The sequence below is a fragment of the Acomys minous genome (genome assembly GCF_964271855.1).
Source record: "Acomys minous genome assembly, chromosome: 5".
NCBI classification, from domain to species: domain Eukaryota; kingdom Metazoa; phylum Chordata; class Mammalia; order Rodentia; family Muridae; genus Acomys; species Acomys minous.
Genome location: NC_140494.1, coordinates 13,868,756 through 13,894,421, shown reverse-complemented (window position 1 = coordinate 13,894,421; position 25,666 = coordinate 13,868,756). Strand labels below are relative to the sequence as shown.

Below are 25,666 nucleotides of genomic sequence, written 5' to 3'. Positions count from 1 at the left end.
TTCACTGTACCTCTGCCTAACCTTCTGCTGGCCATGTCATGTGGTGCTCCACACACAGCCCACCCTAAGACTGTGGTGTTCTGCCTTGACCTCACACCTTCCTTTCTGTGGTTGCTGTACCATAGGTTTCACCACAGAATGTAAACCATCTGCCCCAGATGCTTGACTGACTGAAACAAGTATAAGCTTCCTAAAGGGATTCCTCTCTCCCCTCCAGCCTGCAGGGCCACCCTCCCCCCTCCAGCCTGCAGGGCCACCCTCCCCCCTCCAGCCTGCAGGGCCACCCTCCCCCCTCCAGCCTGCAGGGCCACCCTCCCCCCTCCAGCCTGCAGGGCCACCCTCCCCCCTCCAGCCTGCAGGGCCACCCTCCCCCCTCCAGCCTGCAGGGCCACCCTCCCCCCTCCAGCCTGCAGGGCCACCCTCCCCCCTCCAGCCTGCAGGGCCACCCTCCCCCCTCCAGCCTGCAGGGCCACCCTCCCCCCTCCAGCCTGCAGGGCCACCCTCCGCCCTCCAACCTGCAGGGCCACCCTCCGCCCTCCAGCCTGCAGGGCCACCCTCTCCCCTCCAGCCTGCAGGGCCACCCCCCCCCTCCAGCCTGCAGGGCCACCCTCCCCCCTCCAGCCTGCAGGGCCACCCTCCCCCCTCCAGCCTGCAGGGCCACCCTCCGCCCTCCAACCTGCAGGGCCACCCTCCGCCCTCCAGCCTGCAGGGCCACCCTCTCCCCTCCAGCCTGCAGGGCCACCCCCCCCCCTCCAGCCTGCAGGGCCACCCTCCCCCCTCCAGCCTGCAGGGCCACCCTCCCCCCTCCAGCCTGCAGGGCCACCCTCTCCACAGCCGTTGTCATTTCCTGCACAGTTGCTCTGCCTGCATCTGAGTTCACACACTTGGCTTTTTCCTTTGTGTATTTCCATAGGACACGATCTTGGAAGTAATATCGCTGATCAAGGGTGTAACCATTTTGTGGATCTTACTATGTTTTGTTATTATTTCCCAAGATAAAAATCCCCAGTCTTCTGCTACTACTATAGTTACGCTTGACTGGGTCAGGTCACACAGTTTTGCTATCAAATACAGCCTTTTTGACATTATTTTTCTAATTTAAGATAGGTATACAAAGCGTGCTTAGCAGTTCTTTGATTTACATATTAGTTGAACATTTTCCCTAGTATTTTATACTTCAAATACACTATTGATCTATAGGACTATTGAACTCACTCTTTTATATGAGTGCACTCTTTAAAGATATTGACCATTCTGAGGCGTGTGTGTGTATGTGTGTGTGTGTATGATGTGGCCAGGCTTGTGGCTCTTTTAAGATGTTTGGTTTTCATTGAATAGGAATTTCAATTTTTGTATAGTTAAATCTGTCAATATTTCCCTTTGTCGTTCCTTTTTGAAAGAGACCTTTTAACACATTGAAATTACCAAGGTTTAAAATACCAGGAAGGCAGTGCAACGATGTGTCTGCTCACTGACCTCACAGGCAGCAAGGTAAAAAGGCGGGTTGAAAAGCGGTCAGGAACAGAAATGTCAACTCCACACCTCACACTTGGCCACACACTGTGCGGCTTTCCTGGGGTCATTGCCCTGTCTCTCTTTTGTCCTGCCTGCTAAAGCACTTAATAGGGCAGGAATTTCCTCATATCTAATGCAGTGTGCAGGGTGTTGGTTCCTGTGCCCAGACTGAGTCTTAGAATTTCAGTAAGTCAGAGTTACTGTGAGTTAGTTATTTACAGCTAGTTAGTTACTTACTGTACAGTAAGTTATTTACATTGAGCACCGAGTCCTTAGGGATCATTGGGAGAACATCTCTGTGTAATGTTGCGTTTGGTTTTGCACAGATAGCACAGAGTCGTTTAACGTGTTTGCTCAACTCTGTCATGAATGGACCTGGCAGAGTCATATGAAGTGTTTTCTTTTCTTTCCATTGGACACATGCACACACAAAGAGAGCAGCTTCCACACAAACTGCTTAGTGTTTCCAGCCAGTTTTCTGTTGAAGCACAAGCCATCACGTGTAGCCACGGCTCAGCTGCTTGCCGTTTTTACGGAAAGCGCACAGTGCCACCGTGGAGGCCTGTCTTAGGGTTTCATTGCTGTGAAGACAACATGACCACGTCAATTCTTGCAAAGGAAAACATTTAGCTGGGGCTGACTTACAGCTCAGAGGTTTAGTCCAATATCGTCATGGCAAGAAGCACAGCAGCGTGCAGGCAGACACGGTGCTGGAGAAGGAGCTGAGAGCTCTGCATCTTGATCTTCAGGCAGCAGGAGACTGTGTGCCACACTGGGCTTAGCTTGAACATAGGAAGCCTAGAAGCCAGTCCCCACAGTGACACACTTCCTGCAACAAGGCCACACCTCCTAGTGCCTCTCCCTATGGGCCAAGCATTTAAGCACATGTGTCTTTGGGTACCATGCCTACTCACACCATGACGTGGGTATACTCTGATGATCTGACATCCTCAGAGATCCACCTCAGGGCTGAGGCAGTAGCTTGTAGTAGAGTTCATGCTTGATGTGTGTGTGTGTGTGTGTGTGTGTGTGTGTGTGTGTGTGTGTGTGTGTGTGTGTGTTTAGGTTAAATTCCCAACACCAGGGAAAAAAAACCACAAAAGACATAGACTTGTTTTCTCATTGGACTGTCTTCCTGTTTTGTTCTGTCATCTTTTGTTACTGTTAAAGTATTTAGTAGCATTTCATGTTTTCTTTCAGTCTTTACCGAAAAGTACTGTACTGCGAATCGCGTGGATAAACTTCCTGGCCCAAGAGACTGGGTACAGATTCTACAGGATCAAATTAAGCTGGCCAGAAGGAGGTTGAAAAGAGGCTCAGGTATGGATGAGCTGTAAAGGAAGTCACTGTGAGTGTGCTTTACTGAACTCTTCGCCTTTATGAAGCACAGCGCTTTCTCTCTGGAGCATCACGGTATCTTTTGTCTCTGGAACGAGATGTTCTGTGTAAGGTGCTCTGCTTGGCTCTCGTGAACTTTAAAGTTGCCATAGGATTGAATAGTAAAAGTTATGTAGGCCATTTGCTTTGAATAGTACGGGATGAAAAGATTTCTAATCTCATCCGTGGTCTAATGGGCTTCACGTGTAGAATTGGGTCTTCTGTGGTTTGATTTTTATCTAACTATTGATTTTGTTTGTTTATATCTACGCAAGCTTTTTAAAGGACTAATTGCTCAAAATTTAAAAGGGGGGAGGGGGAAGCAGCAGGATGGTGCATACTTTTAATACCGGCACTTGAGATAGAGACAGAAGGAGCTCCATAAGTTTGAGGTCAACGTGGTCTACATAGTGAGTTCCAGGACAGCCAGGGCTACACAGTTCAAAAAAAAAAATTAAATTTAAATTTAAAAAATTTATTCTGTCAGAAACACCCATCAGGTTGGAATGAATTTAAGGGGTGTGCGTGTGTTTAAAACTTGAAAGTTGGCATCTTGGCAGTTGTTTTCTCAGGCAAAGTGAACACCAGTTGGTTGTGTCTATCTAGATGTGGTCATCGAAGTGTCAGCCTCCCGAATTGCACCACCTCACCAGCTAGAAATCTCTTTGGGTCAGTTTTCTCCTATCATCCAAAAATGGTTATTTCTAGTAGATCACAAGTCTCTGGGTTGTATTTCTAAATTTCATGTATATTAGTATATCTGTAATCAAAAACAATATTAAGATTCCTGAAAAAACAATAAAAATAGGGCCTGAGGGAGCTAGCTCAGCTGGTAATATGCTTACCTTGCAAGCTTGAGGAGTTAAGTTCCCAGAACCCAGGAAGAAAATAATTAAATAAATAATGAAGCTTGCCCTTGTAATCTCAGCACAGGATCCGCAGGGTGGGCTAGCTAGCCATCTTAGCCTGCTTGATGAGAGAGAGACGACACATGAATAACAAGTCCTGAGATTATGCTCTGGCCCCACATGGGTGTGCACACACTTAACATACACACAAAAAAGAATTTTAATTATCGTATGACCCATTAAACTCATTTCCAGTACATCCCCAAACAATCCCAGTATGTTAAGGAGACATCTGCATTCCGGTATTCATTGAGGTATTTTTCCTACGCGTCCACCTTACCACATCAGTTGATAATGAAAATGTGCTGTACATACATAACTAAATGCTTTTGATCCTTTAAAAAGAAGAAAGTCCCTTGTTTGCATCAACATGGGAGACATTTATGCTGAGTGAAGTAAGCAGCACAGAGATACAAGACCGCAGAGTCTCACTGAGGACGCAACAGAAAGAGCGTGATGCTCGGGCACCAGGAAGGAGCCTGGGAAGATGTTAAGCAAAGGAACACAGCTTCAGTTAGGCAAAAGGAGTGAGAGTGATTATGTGACATCACAACCAGCAGTGTTATTTATGCTGTTACTTGAAAAGAATTGAGTTCACATCACATATTTTCATAAAGTATTTGATAAGTAGATGAATTCACGCCATTAGACACCATTCTACATGTGTATGATTTCAAAATACCATGTTGTTTTCATACATGCGCACGATGTTTTATATTAAAAGAGGATTTTTTTTTAGGTTTGCTTCTATAATACCCTCAGAGTAGTCTAACAGTGGAGAGGCTCAGAGCCCGATAGTTGCCCAGGCCGTGGGCTACAGGCCCCGGCTCTCCCAGTCTGAATCAAGACCTTGGGATTCCTGGAGACCTTAGTCTTCAGTCCACATTGGAATCAGAAAGAAGCTGCTTCTGACGTCAGCTAAGGAGTCAACACCAACAGCAACAAGGTAGATAAATTCAGCGGTGAGAGCGAAGGCCAAAAGAGGGAGGGAAAACAAAAAAAACAAAAACAGAAACCTTTCCTCCTGTGTCTTTTATCTGGGCATCTGCTAGGAAATGCTGTCCACACTGAGAATGGCTCGTCCCGTGTAACTAAAGCCGTCTCCCACAGGCCGCTTGATCTCAACAGTGCCTTAGGATTCCTCCAAAGCGCATCTTGCTCTGTCACATGGACAACTTAAAGCTAACACCACACTCATGTGCTAGCGTTTGGCCCCTGCAGAAAGGAACTACCCTGGCCCCTGAACTTACTTATTCCTTCTTCATTATTAAATGTATGCATGATTTTTATTCATCAAATGAAAACAAACCCCAGATCATCTTGGCAGCAGGCTTTGGGACTCTGTGAGGCTGAAGCAGGAGACAGTTTGGAAGGTAGACGTGGGAGCCTCACCTCACCTCACTTAAGCTGTTATAGAGGTGTGGGAGGGCACCGCTACTGAACCAATCTCTGACTGTTTGATGCTCATTAGCTTACAGTTCTGGAGATTGAAAATCCAAGACTGGGGGCTTTCTTGCTCTATCAGCCTGTGGCCGAAAGGCACAGAGAAAGTGAGAGAGAGGAAAGGGAGACACACCCACCCCTCACTCTAAAAGGCAGGATGGGGTGTTACCTGATCACCTCCCATCAGGCTTCTCCTGCCAGCTCTGCTGGGCTGGGGACTGGGCCTCCGATGCGTCACCTTTGAGGGCCACATTCAGACATAGCAATCTCGAGCGGTGTTTGCAGCTGAGTCTTCCCCGGTGCAGCCCTGTCCTCCAGCCTCAGGCTCTGCAGCCAAACTGGCCTTCTCTCTGGCTCTGAGATGGCTGCTCTCTCACACCTTTCACAAGCATGACAGAGCTTCCCTTCTCCTGAAACGTTCAGTAGAGACCCCAGTACTTTCACTTCGGTCACCTGTAGAGTCCCTTTCCTGATTCCTGGACAAGGAACTTGAAAACAGAGTCCGCTCCTGTGCCATGTTTGTGTCCCAGACAACACAGTGAGCCAGGGCCAACTCTTAAGAAATCTTTGAGTGACTCAAGAAAACATCAGTAATTACAGAAAGGAAGACACAGCCAGCACCCTGCTTTTCTTGTGAGACTATGAAATGCTGAAGAATACTGCCATTTTTCTCACTTAAGGTTCCACGGTTTATTCTGTTCCCTCTAGGCCCATGGGGTGGCATGGTCCCTGAACTCTGCCCACTGGAAGAAAGTCCTTCGGACTCCTGGTGTTCCTTACGGCCGGCCGGCATGTTAGACTCTCCCTAATTGTGCTTCCTCAGCACTTTCTCTCTCTCGTCTCCTTCTCCACTCATCTGCTGTAGCCCCCTCCAGGCTCCTGTCTACTCCCATCCTCCCCCAGAGATTCAGAGTCTACGCTGTCCCGTGGCCTCAGCCAGCTGGAAAATATGTGAGGTTAACCTCCTACTACCCTGCTCTTCACTTGAGTGCTTCAGGCCCTCTGCTTCTGCCCCGTGTGACATCACAAGGGCCCCCTCCCACTCCTGGAAGGGATTAAGACAGGAATAAAAAGGAAAGCGGAAACTCAAGCAACAGTGGCCCCGTTGGATTTACCTAGTGTATAATCCCGGACTGAGCAGTGATGTCTTAATTCAGTCTTACAGGCAAAGCAGGTTTCAGGGTGCCACTTAGGCCTGCGTGGCACCTGTGCCAATAAATATGACGTTGGTTTGTGTTTCCTACATTCTACCTTGAATGGCTCAGCTGTTGGGTGTGTAAAGACTTCCGTCTGCATACCTCCTAATTTGAAAGGGGAAACTGTTTGTTGGACCAAAATACAAAGACACCAGATATTCAGGTTTGAAAGAAATATGAACTGTGTCATAATGAAAAGACATAAACCTAGCATCAGCGAGACAAAGGACCACAGAGCCACGAGCCAGCCCCTACTACTTTTGCTTCGCTCACACGCTGCTCCCAGGGGTACACTGGCTGAACTACCCCAGGCAGGCCAGCTAACACCTGCACATGTGGCTGCTCCCAGGGGTACACTGGCTGAGCTACCCCAGGCAGGCCAGCTAACACCTGCACATGTGGCTGCTCCTGTCCTACTTCCTGAGGACTGCTGGGCACAGTTGGGGAAATGTGAGAACTATTGATGCTCCTCGTTGTAGCACTACAGAGAGCCTGGAAAAGGATGGGGCTTTGATGATGTGCCAGGGCCTGCACCTCTGGGGCAAAGGAATGTCCTGTTGGGCCTAAATATTTAAAGTTCCAGGGAAACCTTTAAAGGTAGAAGTCATAGAAAGTCAGGAGACATTGGAGGAGGATAGTCCTATGGAGGGGAGAAAAAAGGCACAGTCTTGCTGGACCACGAGATGAAGATAGATTCAGTTTAAATTTCATTGTTCTAGTGCCTTCGCTGTCTTACCTGTGTGGATTTCTCACCACTGTGACAACTCAAGGGAGGTTTTGTTTTGGTTCGTGGTTTAAAAAGATGTAGCTCGTCATGATGAGGAACGTGATTTGACGGGACGGCAGGAGCATGCAGTTGGGACTCCTCATCTCCTGGCATCTCTGTAAAACAGAAAGCAGAGAGAGACTCGGGATGGAGCCATGAAACCAGGCCCAGGCCATAACCCTTAAGCCTATTCCCAGTTACCGACGTCTGCCAGCCAGGCCTCCGAAAGGCTCTGCAGCCCCCCAAAAGAGTGCTCGCAGCTAGAAGCCAAGGATTCGAACACAGGAGCCCAGGCCAGGCCAGGGGCCTGCAGACCTTAATCCTTCTCTTGTCAGGTGCTGAGACCAGGGTCAAGTGTCCCGGCCTCTCTCGCCTTTCCCGCCTTCACCCCAGCACACACATCTGCACACAGAGGGACTATGCCTCTGCGTTCCCCACCCATACCCCAAACTGGCCAGTCACACGCACATACACTTAGCTGTTTCTCCAGAAGGAGACCCAAACTGTAGCATGCTCCTCAACCCTCCTTTACTCCGTAGCTCAAAAGATTGACTTGAGACTCTGGGCATCAGGATGTGACTTGAGGCGGTTGGACTTTTGATCAGCAGCTTTACACATGTGCTCCACCGGCACATTTATGATGTGTCGGGTAGGCTGTGTTGGCTACTGAGAAAGAAGCTGACTCTAAGACAGAGCCAGCCCAGACAAGTCAAACCAGAGCAAAAGGATGGCCCCCGGCCATAGCAGACAGAGTGTGTCTGTGTGAACCACTGGCGCACTTCTCAACAACATAAGGGGGTAGGGGGGTTGGGGGGGCAGCAAACAGAAACAAGAGCCACTTGCATTTCCTGAAAGAGCCAGCATCTATAATGTGACTGGCTTGGTTATTTTCCATCGAGATGCTAATATGGATAATGTGCTAAAGACCTACACAACTTCCATAGCCTTGTTTATCATACTCGGCTCAGCTCCTAGAACTGGGTGCAGACTCTGACTGGACAGAGCCAATCAGCTCATGGCTCGGGGGAGTGTGCGCTGACTGTAGGAGAAAGCAGTGCCCCCGCATGAGTGGAAAGGTCGTTATGCAAATCCAAACAAATTCATTTGGGGCTCTCATCACATGTAATAGTTTTTTTCCTATAACTAGAATTCTGTTCCTAGTGGGATTTTTATCATTTTTATTAGATTACTTCCTCAGAGCTGAAATCACAATTTATTGTTTGCGTTAGATCCAGGAGTAAAGCTGTCACTGCTACTAAATTTTTATTGGGACTTGCTCAGTCTCTTCCAAATTTTACAACGTGATCGTTGCCGGAGAAGAGCGGCTGGGAGCTGCTTGTTACAGACAGGTGTCCTAATTAAGTCACTCACGGGTGTTCTTCACCCTTGACACTTGGCCCTATGCATGCAGCCAGCAGATACTAACTTATATGTTAACAGTTTATGTATATTAGGCCATAGGTCCTGTTATGACAAAAGCACATGATCATATAGGCCTGCATATAAGAAGTATGAGCAAGAATGGAGAGACAGCTCAGCAACTTAAACTGCCGGCCGCTCTTCCAAAGGAACAGTTCCCAGCACCCACACAGTGGCTCGTAGCAAGCCATGACTCCAGTCCCAGGGGAACCAGCACCTTCTAGCCTCCAGGGACCCCAGGCAGTTGTGGTAACCCCGGCACTCGGATGTGGTATAAACGAGCTGATCCCAGGCTTGACTGACTGGCCAGTCTAGCTAAAACTGTGAGCTGCAGGTTCAGGATGAGAACTTGTCCCCCCAAAAAATTATGTGGAGAGTGAGAGAGGAAGACACCTGACAATGACCCAAGACCTCCATGTGTGCCCACATGTGGGAGTAGGCAAGGGCGTGCACGCACGTGTGCACACATACCGAGAACGCCCAGGGCCTTTTATCTAGATAATTTTAGTTTGTCTTATATCTTTTCTGGAAATCGCCTTATCCAACTCAATCCTGCCAGTTTTCTTTTTTGTCCTGCTGGTAAACGCTATCAACCTTGACTGTCCTGTAGCGTCTCTGTTTTCCTGCTGCAGTGACTCACATGGGCCAGCAGCTGTTGACGCCAGGTCTACCCACCTTAGGACAAGATAGGAGAGACTAAACTAGAGATAGAAAACAGGGAGCACTTCTGCCTGTGTCTGCCCTTGGCCGTGTTTAACGCACAGACAGTGAAAATGAGAATATAGAATTTGCTTTGGCTTTTCTGCCAGTGCCATACTACAAGGTGAGGCAATAGTCTGGCCTCTAGGCACACAAGTGCAGCCATAAGTGGGATGGGGCAGGCCATAGAGGATGCCACCAGAATTATCCCAGCGGTCACATGCGAATGTTTCCTCTGTCTCTAGCATGTAAGGGGAGACTTACTCCCCTGAGTTACTAGACTTTTGAGCCCCTCCCTTCCCTTTGCATTTAGTAGAAGGGTTTGTGTGTGAGAGAGATGAAGGAGGATCGCCTTTTGTAAAACCTGTAAGGAGACTGAAACCCATATCAGAAAAGCGACTGGAGAGATGGCGCAGGGGTTAAGAGCACTGACTGCGGGGCTGGAGAGATGGCTCAGCGGTTAAGAGCACTGGCTGCTCTTCCAGAGGTCCTGAGTTCAATTCCCAGCAACCACATGGTGGCTCACAACCATCTGTAATGTGATCTAATGTGCACTGTATACATAATAAATAATAAATAAATATTTAAAAAAAAAAAAAGAGCACTGACTGCTTGTCCAGAGGTCCTGAGTTCAATTCCCAGCAACTACATGGTGGCTCATGACCATCTATAGTGAGATCTGGTGTCCTCTTCTGTCTGGTGCTCTCTTCTGTCACAGTCATACATGCAAATAGAGTGCTTATATATGTAAGTAAATAAATCCTCAAAAAAGAAAAGAAAAGAAAAGTGACACTTGCATTTTAAACTATGAAAGGGAGGAATCATTTGAACAAATACGTATTTTCTCTCTGCTTCCTTCATGACTAAACAGATCCAGGAGTTAGACGTGACAGCTCCAGAACCAGGCATCTCCAAAGGAAAGTTCATTCTGAGAATTCACACTAGGAGGGGCCTTAGGGGGTGAAAAGTACAATTGTATAGTCAGAAGGCAGTAACCTAACGTGCCTTCACTGTGTGCTTACACAGCTCATCCTGCTGCTGGAAAATAAGAAAAAATGAGCCGAAACCCCCCATGGTTGACAAAAAAAAAAAAAGGCTGGAAGACTTTTCAGGTTGTAGTACAGGAGGGTTGACTTCTTGTCATGACCATCCAGACAAGACTGTGTTCACATAACGATTGCTCAGACCTGCACTGTGAAGCAAGTGAAGCGAACAGGCAGAAGATGAAAGCCACGTGTACACTGGAGTCGTTTTAATTGTGTTCCTGTATCCCGCAAAATGAATGCGCTCGCCGCAACTAATGAGATCTGTGTTTTATGTTTGTAACCAGCAGAGGTAGCTGACGGTGATGAAAGACTGGACGGCATCTCCCTACCGCCAACAGGTAAACCTGCTGCAAGGAGACATTTGCATTGAAAATGCTTTTACAGTGAGGGATGCAGGTGCTAGGGCAAGCTGCTTCTGTAATAGGCCTGGGCCCTCACATTCAGAGTTTCCTGGGGGCCCTAGGTTAAGATCTGTTTTCACATTGAATATGAAAAGCAACATTTTTCTCACACCCTCTTTTATATTCATAAAAATCTCAGGAATGCTATAGGTAATCTATTGTATATATGTGTAATAATATAAATGTATATGTACAAAAATATTTTTTTTTAAATCTCAGAAATACAAATCCTAAGAAGTTAGTATCGCAACACACTACCTTGCCAAGCCTTTAGACATTAAAAGGCATTTTTAACATGAAACGACATTTAACTTTAAACCAGGATTGTCAGCTTTGTGTGACCAAATTCAGGCCCATTTTGTCTTATTCCACCAAAAGGCCTCTGAGAGGCAGCCATCAGCACTCTCCGCTTAGTAACTGCTGTGTTTTTAAGTGTGATTGAATAAGCCAGTCCAGTTTGAGTGACACACTCCTGGTGTTTGAACCAGGTCAACAAATGCCACAGGGCAGCACAGAAGCGTTGGACGCACAATTGTGTTCAACTGTGGGTTTGATCCCGTCCTCTCCTGTAACACCTCTGCTCCTGGCCTCCTCCCCGGGGGTGTGAGTTCACACCCTGGAGGAGAACACGAGCCTGTGTCCAGCAGTTTATCCCCTCACTTGGTCTCAGGACTCCCTATTGCCCGCCCGTCCTTCATCCATAAACTCCAGACAGTCCAAAAAAGAAACCTTCTAGTTAGGTGGTGGCTGTGGCTTTTGGTTTGCTTTGTTCTCTAGATCTGGGGCAGTGAGACTTGAATTAAATTTATAAAATACGAGTAGAGTATGTAGTATGTTTGTAGGAACTCTTGGTAGAGTCTCTACTGGTCACGTGGTTTTCATAACACGTATCTTGGGGGCTACTAATGCAAAGCGCATAGGTGAACTTAGAGGTGCCAGAAGCCATTACACTGTGCTTTCTCTGCTTTGAGTAGCCAAGCAACAGATCAATGGATGAATAAATTAAATGAGCCACATGGTACACACACACACACACACACACACACACACACACACACACACACACACACACACACAAATCTGCCTATATCCAGTTCTTACGATCTATAGTAGTTATACAAAAGGGGATGTCTCCTTTTGTCTGTTTCCATACTGGTAACTCAGGAGAGTTGAACGTGTGATCTCAGCGTTCCTTACCATTTTCTGAATATCAGGCAACTCATACTGACAATACTTTTGTCACCTTTGGCCCATTCCCAGCAGCTGCAGGAAATACTAATCACAGTCATGAAGCCGTGGTTCAGGGCCCTTGGGGAGGAATGTCACGCGTTTGTGGTTGTCCCCTGGGCATCTACAGCAGCTGTCCTCTGTGTCAGATGACCCAGTGGCCTTCTGCTTTGTTACTTGAAGACCATGCATCTTGCAATTATGCCCTTGCCTTTAACTGTCTAAAGATGGAGGCAGAGATGTTTCAGAGAACAAGACAGCCCAGGGCTGCTGGAGGAGCTAGCTTCATGGGAGTGCCAAGCTGCCAAGGAATCTGAAAATGAAGGGAACTTGGGTGCTCATATGGACCAATCCCTTCTTTTTATCCAACCCTTTTATTTCACAGGGGGTGGAGGGGAAGACTGAGGTCAGAAACATTAAATGACTTCCCCCAGGTGTCACAGCTGTGATAGCCTGGCTAGGCTCAGTCCCCTCAACTCCCGTAAGCCAAAGCCAGCTTTTCTCTGCATGTTTCTTAAAGATCCCGGGAGACACGGACATGCAGTCCCATTAGGATTCCGTTTCCGTGCCTCAGTCTTCACATTTATAAAGTCTGGCGTCAGTTCACTTCAGTTATTAAGTTCATGTCCTCTATGCCTTCCTTAAATTCTGCCCAGGCCTGTGAGGTGACCGAGAAGAAAGGTTGTTGGTGGTAGATACAAGTACAAGCCACTGAGCAGCATCATTTACAGTTCTTCAAAGTGTTTGTCATTTTAGAGGAGGAGGAGGAAAGAGGTCACAGATTGGTTCTCAGATTTTTTAAGTATCAGGTTCAATAATCTTGGCAGCAGGCTTCATGGTTGTCTTTTTTGTTGTTGTTGTTTTGTTTTGTTTTGTTTTTTGTTTTTCGAGACAGGGTTTCTCTGTGTAGCCTTTGCTGTCCTGGACTCACTTCGTAGACCAGGCTGGCCTCGAACTCACAGCAATACACCTACCTGCCTCTGCCTCCCGAGTGCTGGGATTAAAGGCATGCACCACTACACCCAGATCATGGTTGTCTTCTAAAGTAAAATCCACGACCAGGCTTGCCTCCCTGACCACAGCGTTGCTGCAGCTCACCCCTCCACACGCTCTGAGCCAGCCATCCAAAGCACTGAACTCCATGTCTTAAACACAGAGCCGCAGTGGGCTCAGCCTCACTGTGCAGAACTGGGCAGACAACCACATGTGGACAACCACAGTCAACTCCTCGTGTATCTGAGCTGACACAGGTTGCTCCCTTGTAAAGATTCGATGGAGCTTTTTATTACTTTGCCCTTTTTGTTCCTTTAGATTGGTTTTATCAGGGAGAGGGGAGGGAAGATCCCTGGGTTGCTGCGAGCCTGTAGTGATCAGGGTAGAATTACATTCAGGTGGTCACATGGCATTTGTTCCAGTTACTACAGTTAAACCTCAAGAAGGGTTTTATGTAGCCTAGGCTGGCCTCTGGCTTTGAGGTCCTGATCCTCTTGCTCCACCTCCTGGAGTGCTGGGACCATCGGCATGGACCACCCTGCTGAAACGTGTTAACCTGTTGATCAGTGAGCCTTCTGAGCAGCTGCCAGCACTGTCCTGGGGTCCGGTGCACACATCACTGCCCTCAGACAAGGGTGAGAGATATAAGCAGCTTCCTCCACACTGTGGCATGGATGTGGAGGGGGTGCTGGATCAGGAATTGCCCCCAGAAATCTGAGGGCAATTGACATTTACAAAAATCATATAAAGTCTGTCAAAATAGTTCCTTTTCGATTTGGAGGTGAGGCCTCTCAGTTTGAATAGAGTAATATTTGTCTGGGCTTAGTAATTTACATGATCAGTTGTCATCCTTTTGTGTCTATAATGTTTTAGGAAGCTAAAGTAAGAAAGTTTACTTAATCTCATTACTCAGAGACAGCTGTTACTGGTGTTTCCACATACTCAGTTTTTCTCTGTTTGGTTTGCTTATCTAATGGAGATTGAGTAAACAGAATTTTTCTCCTGAGTTGCTTGGTTTTCACCTGAGAAGCATTTTTTCCCCACTCTATCCAAGTCCACACATGCATTGCTGGCTCTTTAATAGTGTTTTCAGGTAAATCATATTTAGCTGTTTTCTACTGCTGAGGAGTATATCACTAATGGTGGTAATGTGTATGCATGGGCTTTGTTTTAAAAAAAAAAAAAAACATCAGAAACTCCTATTCTTGAAATTATTCATTTAGCACAGTTGAGGCTGCTGCTTAGTGACTTGAGTAGACAGTACGGGCTTGTGCCCCACCCTGGAGCCTCCAGTCCACTCCTCTCTCTGTACCCCACCCTGGAGCCTTCGGTCCTCTCCTCTGCTCCCCCCCCCCCCAGGCCCCAGCCATGTGATAAAATGTACAGCTCCACCATGGAGAAGCAGCATCCTTATCTTCTTGTTTCTGTTGTAGGTAATATATTTGTCACCAGGAGAGAGACTTCAGAGGACCCAGAGCCAAGACCCATTGCCTAGACTTGGCGTTTTAGAATACTGTTCTGTTTCCTCAACAATCCAGTTGAGGTTCCTGCAAGTGTGGGTGTTCCGTGCTGGCTTGTCCTGTCTGAACAATTTCTTCGTAACGTGTGGTATCACAACTCCAATTTGGCATAATTTTTTTAAAGAAATCATGCTTAAAGATGTCACCCTTTAAAAGTCCAGTGCGTGTGACCCATCATAAAGAAGCCTTTCTCTTCCTGGTTTTATCCCTTCACAGTCCCATTGTGAATGGACAGTCTTTGTAAGTGTATTTGTTTTCTTGTAAATTGCTTAGCTGCATGCAGGGCAGACCTTCTCTTCTAGGACTGACAGAGGTTACAAAGCAGTGATAACTGGCCTCTCTTCACTCAAAGGAGGGAACGTTTGTTCTGAGAGACAGGAGAGCTCTGACCTGGCCAGTGAAGTCATTTATGACATCAGTCATAATAACCTGAAACAGACATTCGGAACCGAAGAAGTACAAATGATGTACAAATTCTTAGGAAATAAAAACCTTTCACATAATTTATGATGATGTAGTGACCAAAAAAAAAAAAAAAGTAACGCAAAGTAAGCACCCATCTGCTTGGGAGCCATTAAGCATTTAAAAATGGTGTTAACAGAGCGGCCATGGCTTTGACCCTGTTTCATGTTTATTCTGTAGTTTATTTGGTCCCTCATACACTTGCGTTCTACTTTATGTAAAACTAAATATGAGGAAAAATTGGGGTTTATTTCAAAGAAATCTTTGCTGTGTTGATATTTATTTTACAGAAATATTTACCTCCATGTTTCTTTTACTAATGAAATAGTGCATTGAAAATACCACTTATTTAGAAAACCTTGCATATATCCCTAATTTATCATGTAAAGCAAATCACCTTGAATCTTGGGCACTTGACACAAAGGCCAAAAGTTGCTGTGAAAGAAATGTGACTGTTGATCACATCTGATCCCAGACCAGAACCCCAGGGATGAAAGCCACCACCATGCGAAAGCTTACCCTTTTCCCTAGCATGTTTCAGCCATGCCTTAAAAACCAACCTTTAGTGCTTCAGGGACCGAGTCCCAGCCTCTGCTTTGCCAGTGAGAGAACTGAAGACTAGGTTGCCTAGAGCCAGGCCACCCTAGAGCCAGGCCACCCTAGGTGGCCAGCTGGCCGAAGAACTTGGATGATGTCCGTATGACCCTGTCCATGTACTGTGTCGCATCGCACGGAGCATGTAGCACTAAAGATAGGGGGACTAGAGCAATGTTCCACCAAGACCAGCGAATCAGTGAAGACACTATGTGATGTCCCTGGAATGTGACAAAATGTCGGTCTAGTAACTAGACCGTAGTGTCCCACGATGTGTACCTTTTATTTCTCTTCCTCTGGAAGCTCCACGGAGGGCTCAGAAATCACTCCCATCATATCTTACTGGATTCTGTTTCCAAGCAAGTCCTAATCCTTTTGTTGTATTGAGTGCTCTGAAGAGCTACAGACAAACCAGAACCTTCACTTCATTCTGTAGTAGATCCTGACAAAAACTGTCTTCTGTCCCCCAGAATGAAATGCTCCTCGGGGGAACAGAAAAGCTGAATTAGTGCGCTTCACTCTATTAAAGGATGGTGAACGCAGTTCTTTAGTGCAGGGAGAACATATACCTACAACTGTAGCCCTGTTCGCTGTGCACTATACACCTTCAAATAATGCTTCCTTCCAAGCCTGGGTGAGAGCTTGGAGTTGTCAATACTTGAGGAGGGTAGGGATCAGATCGTTCAGCACACAGATAAGTGCAATGGATTGACAAGTTGGGAAGGCAGATCAAAACTGTAATGATAAAACCATATTTTGTAAGTCTACATTGTATTTGTGTTAACTTACTGTGACTACTGTTCAGCTTTGTTCAGAAACCCTTTTTATAGGCTTTCTTAGGGGGAAAAAAGTCCACATTGATGGATGATATGCCTCAATCTTCTGTACATATGTTTTATTAAAATGTAAATATTCAGATTTTTTAAGATTACAATGTTCTTTTAAAAAGAATTCAATGCAAAGCTAGTTGTGAAATGGTGTGTAACACTGTGCTGTGATATCAACTCCCAAGATGCCCTTTCTGTCCATCCTGGAAAAAAATACAATAAATTACTTTAATTGAACACACACGTGTCTTGCTTGCAGCCCAGTCTTCCTGTGTTTATGAAGGCAATGCTGTTCATTAATTAAAAGCTGTTTATGAATATTCTGATGGTTTTTCTCAGGAATTATGCCTCTGTGGGAAATTATGCTTACAAATAAAGCAAACGGATTTCCAGCAGAGTGAGAGCCTGGTAGACGCTACAGTCACAGCTCTGTCTGGCAGTTGGATCAATAGCTACAGCAAGTCCCACAGAAACACTTGGGCACTAAGCACTGAGATGCTCAAAGCCTAATTTTAAATGAATTAGGTAGCCTGATAATCTTCACTTAAAAGGTTAAGCCCTGCTTCTATGGAAACAACACACCCAGAAGGCCAAATCAATCTTCCCCAGTATAAATGGCTGCTAATGCTTATGTACTGTTCTCTTCCTTCAACACAGCAGGGCGCTGTGCCTCACTTGTACTGGCCACACCTAGTTCCCAAGGGCATACTCAATCCCCAGCTCAGAGCACGTGACACTCCCAGGCTGGAATCTGGCTCCATTGGGGACTTTATTTCAGGATCTGTTCCAAAATGAGGGTTTTGAGATGTTTAGAACTGGTGTGGTGGCAAGTGGTGGCTGCTACTTAAGATAGCAGCTGGGGAGGGGAGGCCTGGGGGAGGCAGCAGAATGAGCAGTTTGAAAAAAAAGAAAGAAAGAAAGAAAAATCTACAGTCAGCAAGTCTTCACACATTGTTTTTTCTTTGAAGCTGGGAGCCGGCCACAGGCTCTTCGCTCCTGCCATGTGCCTCCTCTTTTATGAGCTCCTTGTATCCATGAAAATGTTTGTCCATATGATGCTCCACTGCCCAGGGCCACTGGGATTCACCTGCTCCCTTATGCTGGCAAGAACTGGTGTCCTAGCAGAAGGACTCTATCAGCCTTTCAAATCTGACGTGAGCAAGGGCGTGTCCCCAGTAGGAGGCTCCACCGGAAGGGGATGCCTGACATATGCGTCCTCCCACATCCCAGCCTTATCAAGTGCTTGACTAGGACAGTGGGCTTATTTCCCAGCTCCACTCAAATTCAGCTCCACCACGTACCCAGTACAACTAGGTCAGACCCTGTGGCGGTTTCCAGCCAACCAGGTTGAGGTGCAAGGCAGGGAAAGAGGCTAGAACCAAACTGGGGAGGTACCTGGCACCAAACTGCACCAGGGTCCTTCCCTCCCAAGACATTAGGACATCAAGTCAGCCACTGGAGCAGTTTAAATAGAAGGTTCTGTTTACTATTTTATGTCGACCCATTTGAATTAAGTAGACATCAGTCCGCTGTGGGGAGAACTGTGGAAGAGAGAAAAGGACTGCAGGGCAAACCCAGCCACATGCAAGCACAAGAGGAGAAAACAAAATGCAATGCCTTGCTTGGGCTGGAGGATGGACGGAGGATGCTAGCTGGGGTACCATTAATCTAAGATACAGGCAACAGGGTAACATATCCAGAGGCTAGTAGGTGAGTCTGGGCTAGACTCTAGCACATTCATTCATTCATTCATTCATTCATTCATTCTGTGACCCTTGACAACATGCTTAGAACTATACCAGGATCACAAAAAATAAGAACAACAACAAGGCTGGGAGCGGTGGCACACACCTTTAATCCCAGCACTTGGGAGGCAGAGGCAGGCGGATCTCTGTGAGTTCGAGGCCAGCCTGGTCTATAGAGTGAGTCCAGGACAGCCAAAGCTACACAGAGAAACCCTGTCTCGAGAAACCAAAAAAAAAGAAAAGAAAGAAAGAAACAACAACAAAAAAGACCTTGGGGCTGGAGAGATGACTCAGTGGTTAAGAGCACCACCTACTCTTCCAAAGGTCCTGAGTTCAATTCCCAGCAACCACATGGTGATTCACAACCATCTGCAATGTGATATGATGCTCTCTTCTGGCCTGCAGGTGTACATGCAGGCAGAATACTATACATAATAATAAATAAATAAATATATTTTTTTTAAAAAGACCTTATTTCTTGGAAGAGGGAACAAAAGAGGGGTTGAGGAGGACTGTCCAAGCTGTCTTTGGACTTGACAAGACCATGGTACGTATGAACCCACAGCAGCTGCAGTTGCCTGTACAACAGCTGCACAAGATCAAGTCAGACATACAGCAGAACCTCCTGGGAAACATTGCGTTCAAGTCCTGTTTGTATTTGTAAACAACTTTCCCAGAAAGGAGAGGATTTAAACTTGCAAGCTCTGTCCCAGACCAGAAGCAGTTACAATCTGTAGCGCATACATTGCTCTCAGTTCCTCCTTCACTTATCTGTCACCATCAAGGTAATTCTTACGACTGCTCACAAGTAGCTGCCAGGCTCCACCTAGTGACATCTCACCCAGGTGGCCTAATGCTCTCTAGAATCATCTGCGTGCACTTGGTTATTAACGTTCTACTGGAATCTAGGCCTCGATGTCAGGGGGCCTCTCTGTGAGACCATTAAGATTGCTGTCCCTCTAAAAACGTTTGTAGTCGACTTTCCCAGGGAGGGTGAACCAGCGAGGAACGTTCCGTGCAAGGCGGTCATCCTACCTACAGCAAGTTGTGGTCTCCTGCTGTATTATTCATCTTTCCATTGATTTGGCAAAATGCTTGAGATAACTCAACTTGGCGAAGGAAGATTGTATTTTGGCTCACAGTTTCAGACACTTAACAGACCCCACACTGCTGTGGCTTGTGTTGACGCAGAGGATCATGGAGGAGAGAGTACAGCAGGGCAGAGTCGCTCACTTCAGAGCAGGCAGGAAGCAGGAAAAGGAAGAGAGAAGGGAGCTTTTAGAAGCTAAGCTCTCAATGGCCTCTTCTTCCACCTAGGCCCATCCCTGCCCAGCCCATTATCTATAAACTCGGTAGTTCAATCATCTCAGTGACCCCCCCCACACACACACCTCTAAAAACTGCCCTGGGGGGTCCAAGTCTCCAAGACACGAACCTCTGGGAGACATTCAGGATCCAACCCTCCCACCTAGTACCGCCCACGATGAAAGCAACTCCCCTCTCATCAACCCAAATGCTGAACCTCTTATCAGAGACCCAAGAAGGCCCAGTCCAATGGCAACAGGATGCTGCGCTGGCCCCTGAGTGAGGGAAGGCCAGGCAGGCAAACCAATGACATGAGAGACCTGACACTATATTGTCCAACCTTTTTCATCCTACAGTTTAGATCACGTGGGATGCCCTGTCACCCACCTACTGCTTCCATAGACAATGGCGAACTTGTGACAGTTGGTGGCCTAAGAGACACTGACCATGTTTGATGAGAATTGCATAACACAGAATTTCAACCAATGCTGTGTATGTACACAGATCAACTCTTGTATTTTTTTTTAACTCAAGGTGCATGTAATTGGGCATCCCCCGAACATCAATATGTACAGATATATAACATATGTATGTATGTATGTATGTATGTAGTGCTTATTTTGTTATCAGTGAAAACGAACATTTCAAAGAATGATCATTAAAGAGCCAAAGACTGTTCTAGAAACAGAATCCAGATGGTATAATACCCAGAACACTTTACATATAACTGATAACCCAAATTGGGTTCATGTTCAAAGGCTTTTTTCATTGTCTTGCTTGATATCATTTAGATATGTTCGTTGAGAAGCTGGACATTTTAAATCATAAAATTTGGGGCTAGAGAGATGGTTCAGTGGTCAAGAGCACTGGCTATTGATCTAAAGGATCCAGTTCAACTCCTGGCGCCCGCACAGTGGCTCAATCCAGCTCCAAGGGATATGGGGACCTCTTCTGGCCTGCTCCAGTACCAGACACACATGTGGTACATGGAGATACATACAGGCAACATATGCCTATTAAGCCAGTAATTAAATTAGATTTCAAAACCTAAATTTGAGACTGATATACTTTAGGTCACCCTTCCAGAAGTGCAGCTGATACCGGTGTGGTGACCATTTTCTGGCCAGCTCTCTTTCTTCCCATTAATGTGAAAGCTTCCACTCAAAGCTGAGACAGATTCCAAGGGGTGGAGGGCCCTTGGTGTGACTATGAAGTGCAAATCAATTTTACGGGAGAAATGGAGCATCCTAAATTGTTACAAGTAAGTGACCGGTGCCAAGTGCATATTTTGTTAGAAAACCTGCTTTCTGCTACACTCCAGCATGAGAGGGAAAGAGAGTGTTATAATAGAGGGCACTCACCCGGGGCCGTACCAAATTAACTATCATCCCAGGGCGATGTATGTCTAACCACCTGATAAGGGAAATCAGCAGTTACTCAGTTAACACGTGGTGCGCCGGCCCCGCCCCACTGTGGCTATGAACAGGGTCTTCTGCACTGTCCTGATGGGAAGCTCTTTGCCTCGTATAATCACACCCACTCCCTCCCCTCCTGACCTTCGCCAGTGTCCCTTGTAAAACAGACTGGGAAGTGTACAAGTTTGGCTCTCCTTAAGATACCTGTTTGTAGTTAAGAGGTATGCCTGCACTGTTCCGGTTTGTTCTCCCACCCCATTAACATCAGTTTCTGAGTTGTTCCTAGCTGGCCAGTCGTGGGTGTGACCATATATATTATAGTTAGACTGACTCCTGTATCCAGGCTCGAGACTATGACACACACCGCGATTGTGCCGTTACAGCCATCTCTTGTGGTAACAGGATTTTAGAAAATGAAAATACAGGTGCTGGGCGTGGTGGTGCAGGCCTTTAATCCCAGCACTTGGGAGGCAGAGGCAGGTGGATCGCTGTGAGTTCGAGGCCAGCCTGGTCTACAAAGTGAGTTCAGAATAGCCAAGGCTACACAGAGAAACCCTGTCTCGAAAAACCAAAAAAAAAAAAAAGAAAGAAAGAAAGAAAGAAAGAAAATACAGCCGGGCATGGTGACACACATCTTTAATTCCAGCACTTGGGAGGCAGAGGCAGGCAGATCGCTGTGAGTTCGAGGCCAGCCTGGTCTACAAAGCAAGTCCAGGACAGCCAAGGCTACATAGATAGACCCTGTCTCGAAAAACCAAAAAAAAAAAAAAAAAAAAAGAAAGAAAGAAAGAAAGAAAAAAGAAAAAGAAAAAGAAAATACAGGTGCTTTGGGAGCAGAAAAAAGAGGATAAAGCAGACAAATTTAGTCTGGAAGACTACTGACTTATGGGTTTTTAAGAACCAAATGGGTTTTTAAGAACATGAGAGACTTCAACTACCTTCAAGTTAAACATTTTGTAAAACTACAGAAATGGGAACTGTGACCGCCATCTGAAAATGAGCAGATGTTGGCTTAGGAAGATGGCTGGGTCACTCAGATGCTTCTGTGAAAGCAGGAAGAGCTGGGTACCTCCAGTACCCGTGTTTAACAAACAAATGAAACTAATTTCAAAAGCTGAGCCTGGTGATGTGAGCTTGTAGTCCTAGCACTGGGGAGACAGAGACAGAGTAAAATTGATCCTGGGGATCGCCAGCCAGCCTCACCCAGCTGACAAGCCCAGGCCACTAACACACCTTGTCTCAACAAGATGGACAGCATCTAAGGCTGTCCTCTGGCTGCAGCATGCACACATGTGGGTGTGTACACAAACACACACTGGGGTGGGAGGACAGACATAAGACAAAACCTAATCTATATAAATATACAGTAAAGGCGACACAAGATTCAGCACAGCAGAAAGCTGCTATTACAAAGCCACCACCCCGGAAAAATGTAGATTTACTAAAATTCTAACTTGTAACAGCCCAAAGCTGAACGGATGAATAGTAGTCCCACCCTGACCCCCAATCTGATACCGGGGGTGGGGGTGGGTCACCCCAGGGGTCATCCAGAAACATGGTTCAATCCATTGTGCTTTTCTGTCACCCCGTTAGGCACCTATGTGTGCGCCCGCAAAGCTGGCTCCCATGTGTGTGCACCAAGGCCTTGGAGAGGAGGGCAAGGTTAGCAAAGAGGAAATTACTTCTTTGTGAAAAACTCCCTCTAGGGCTTGCGTGTTTTGCTGTGCTTACATTTCCTGGACCAGAACTTAATCAAATGGCTACACCGAGCAGCAAGCAAGGGTAGGACACAGAGCCTTGAAGTGGGTGGCTCTGTGTTTAGGAAAACTGGTTCAAATACAAGAAGAAGAATAGATGGCAGAACAGTGTTGTTCATGCCACCGGTGTCATTTTAACTGGTGTAAAGAGGATAGTGTCAAGGGTAAGTGATGAAGTCATTGGTTAAATACAAAAACTAAACATTTACAAAGATCAACTCAAAATAAGTTAAACTATAAAGCTCTTGGAAGAAAATATAGATGTATATCTTCATCCTTTAGGGTCAAGTAATAGTTGCTTATATATAAAGCCAAAATCACAAATGACAAAAGAAAAATTAGTAAGTTGGACATCAGAGGAACTAAAAGCTTTTATGTTGTGCAGAGTATCAAGAACCTGACGGAGACTCACAGAATGGCCTGTGGAAAGGGCTGTACAGGTGTGAGGGCTGAAGTTCCTCTGAGCCACCTGGAAGCTGGCATGTATGGTGGCCCACCTCGGCCATTGGGAGGGTGCTGTTGGAGAGTCCTGGGGCAAGCTGGCTGGTGAGAGGGACCAAATCGGCAGGTCTGGGGTTCTGAAAGAGGCCTTCCTGCTTCAGTAAGTTCCAGGCAGCACAACTGAAGGAAGTAGCCACTTGATGTCAACTTATCGCCGCCACATACATGGGCACCCATGAGTACACACAACACACACATGTGCATCACACATAAGCAGACATTGAAAAGGAAAACCTCACAGAATGGGGAAATGTTTGCAGATCATGTCATAAGAAAAGCCTTGGGTTCCGACTATGTAAAGCACTTCTGAACTTGGAAATAAAAAAGGCAAATGCCTAATTTAAAATGGGCGACATATTTAAACAGTCTTTTTTCAGGAATATGCACAGGGGGCAAGAAGATCAATGAGTATGTGAAAAGATGCTCACCATCACTCGTCGTCGTCAGAGAAATGGAAGTAAAAAATCACAGTGAGATCCCCTCTTCACAATGATTGGGTTGTTTATAACCAACAAAAAGTTAACAAGCATTAGCGAGATGGGAGAAATTGGAGTTCTCAGACACCGTACTCCTCAGACACCGCTGTTGAGTATAATATAAAGTGGTACAAGTTTTGGGAAACCATTTTGAAATTTGTCAAAATCTTAAACAGTAACCATATAACCCAACAGCAAAGTGAGAAGAAAGCCGTTGCAACTGTGAAGGCATCTGACGCATCAGTCAAAAGACAATGATGGTGCAAAGGTCTTTGGGATTTTTGAGAACAATGCAAGAAAACAAAATTTAAAGTGGGTGGTTGTAACACAATGGACCAGGGACCTGATGTGTTCTGGCCGGGCAGTAGTTCTCTTCTGGCTTCTCATCTGTGCAATTCTGCACTGGCCTAACATGTGCTGAAATGGGGGGGGGGGGTGAGGGGAGACAAAAACCCATACTCAGGAATGCCTTATTTAGCCTACTTGTCACCAGAGAAGAAAAGCTCCATTGAAGAATTGCCTAGATCAGATTGGCTTTTGAGCAAGTCTGCTGGGAAACCACCTTGGTTAGTAATTGATTGGGAGGAGCCCACTGTGGATAATATTATCTTAGCTGGCAGTACTGGAATGTATTTTAAAAAGCTAACTTTGAGCCAGTGACCCAGCCGCTAGCAACAAGCACTACCTTCCATGGTTCCTGCTATGTTTTCCTGTGGCTGTCCATTCCCTGGCCAGAAATAACGCTCCATGAAATAACAATTGCTCTGCCTTCATGTTCATGCCTTGAGTTTCCTGCCCTAACTTTCCCACCACTTCCAGGTGGACAGTGACCTGGAAGTACAAGATGAAGCCAATTCTTTCCTACTCACTTTGCTTTTGAGTAGTGTTCTATCATAACCACACACACAAGGACAGTACAATAGAAACTCTCATGCCCAACATGTGGTACCAACTCTCTATGTCCCGGCTGGTATGTTACAAGACACATAGGCCGTCCAGCACTCCTCTCATGCTCTAGTCCTGGAGGCTAACTCAGCTGATCCTCCAGGCCACCCCGGGGAAATAGGTGCTGTGCTCCCCATGTCACAGATGAGAGGACTTGTGTCAGGTCACATGATTGGAGTCACTGGAACTCAATGCGTGTGGTGCCAGTTTTCTGGTTTTACTGCCTGTTTTAGTGGAGCCTAACTTGGAGGAGAAGGAGGAGGAGGAGTGGGAAGAAGAGGAGAAGGAAGAAATGAAGTAAGAAGAACCCAGAATAACCTCAGTGAGGGTCTTCTTGTATGACTCTCCATCATGATGCTTATTTCACATAATAGCATTGGACCAAGCACCGGTGCAAGGATTTATTGAGTGTTTCTTAGGAACCAGGCGTTGTCCTAAGTATCTTACAGCCAGCAACTTCTCCTCTACTATGAGCCTATCAGGACTATTCTTGCCATCTTCACTTTATGGGTAAGGAAACTGCATTGAGAATGCTTGCTTCTCAAAGCCGTGGAGCTAATGATGAGCCAAAACAAAACCCAAAACCCAAGTGCTGTGGTCTGTTCCTTGGGGGATACGCATCGGGTATTTGTTGCTTGCCTGACCTTGCTTTATGCATTACTCCAACCATCTCATTAAAAATGTCCCCAAGATTCTGCCATAAAGAGGCTGGCCAGCCACTTCTGATGTGTTTGTTGTGTGTCTTTCACTAATACATGTCCAAGAGAAAACAGCCGAGTCACTGAAAAGGAGAGTCAGGAAGTCATAATGACCAAGGTTTGAACATTGGTTCTAACATTAGCTCTTTTCTTTCTCCATCTATCCACTCAAAGGACTGGAGGGAGGGAGAGCATGGAATTAGGTGGAAGTCAAACTATCCCCCAACTGCCAAACACCACCAAAATTACTGGGAGATCTCTCCTTATTGCAGAGATATTTGCTGAGGTGACAAAAGGAAGTGAGGACCTTCAACAGAGATCCTTCAGATGTCACTCCTACATCTGTCACATCAGCATGGCTTGGAAGTGTGTTAGAACTGCAAACCCTCCATGCCAGACCCATTTGTGGCAGATGTTCTATTGATGGGCCC

At 46.2% G+C, this 25,666-nt stretch overlaps 1 protein-coding gene across 5 annotated transcripts in view; it reads left to right on the top strand.

Annotated features, from left to right (window-relative positions):
- The window catches only part of BEND7 (BEN domain containing 7), an 84,107-nt gene extending 67,477 nt beyond the window's left edge, over window positions 1-16,630 (top strand). For 2 of the 5 annotated variants that reach the window (XM_084781790.1, XM_084781788.1), the window contains 3 exons: window positions 2,716-2,835; window positions 10,654-10,707; window positions 14,424-16,630. In XM_084781790.1, the coding sequence (XP_084637916.1) occupies window positions 2,716-2,835; window positions 10,654-10,707; window positions 14,424-14,485 (236 nt within the window). In that variant the 3' untranslated portion in view covers window positions 14,486-16,630. Of the gene's footprint in view, window positions 1-2,715; window positions 2,864-10,653; window positions 10,708-14,423 lie in introns of all 5 variants that reach the window. The other 3 variants (XR_014779263.1, XM_084781789.1, XM_084781791.1) reach the window with 3 other exon arrangements.
- Window positions 16,631-25,666: the final 9,036 nt, after the last annotated feature.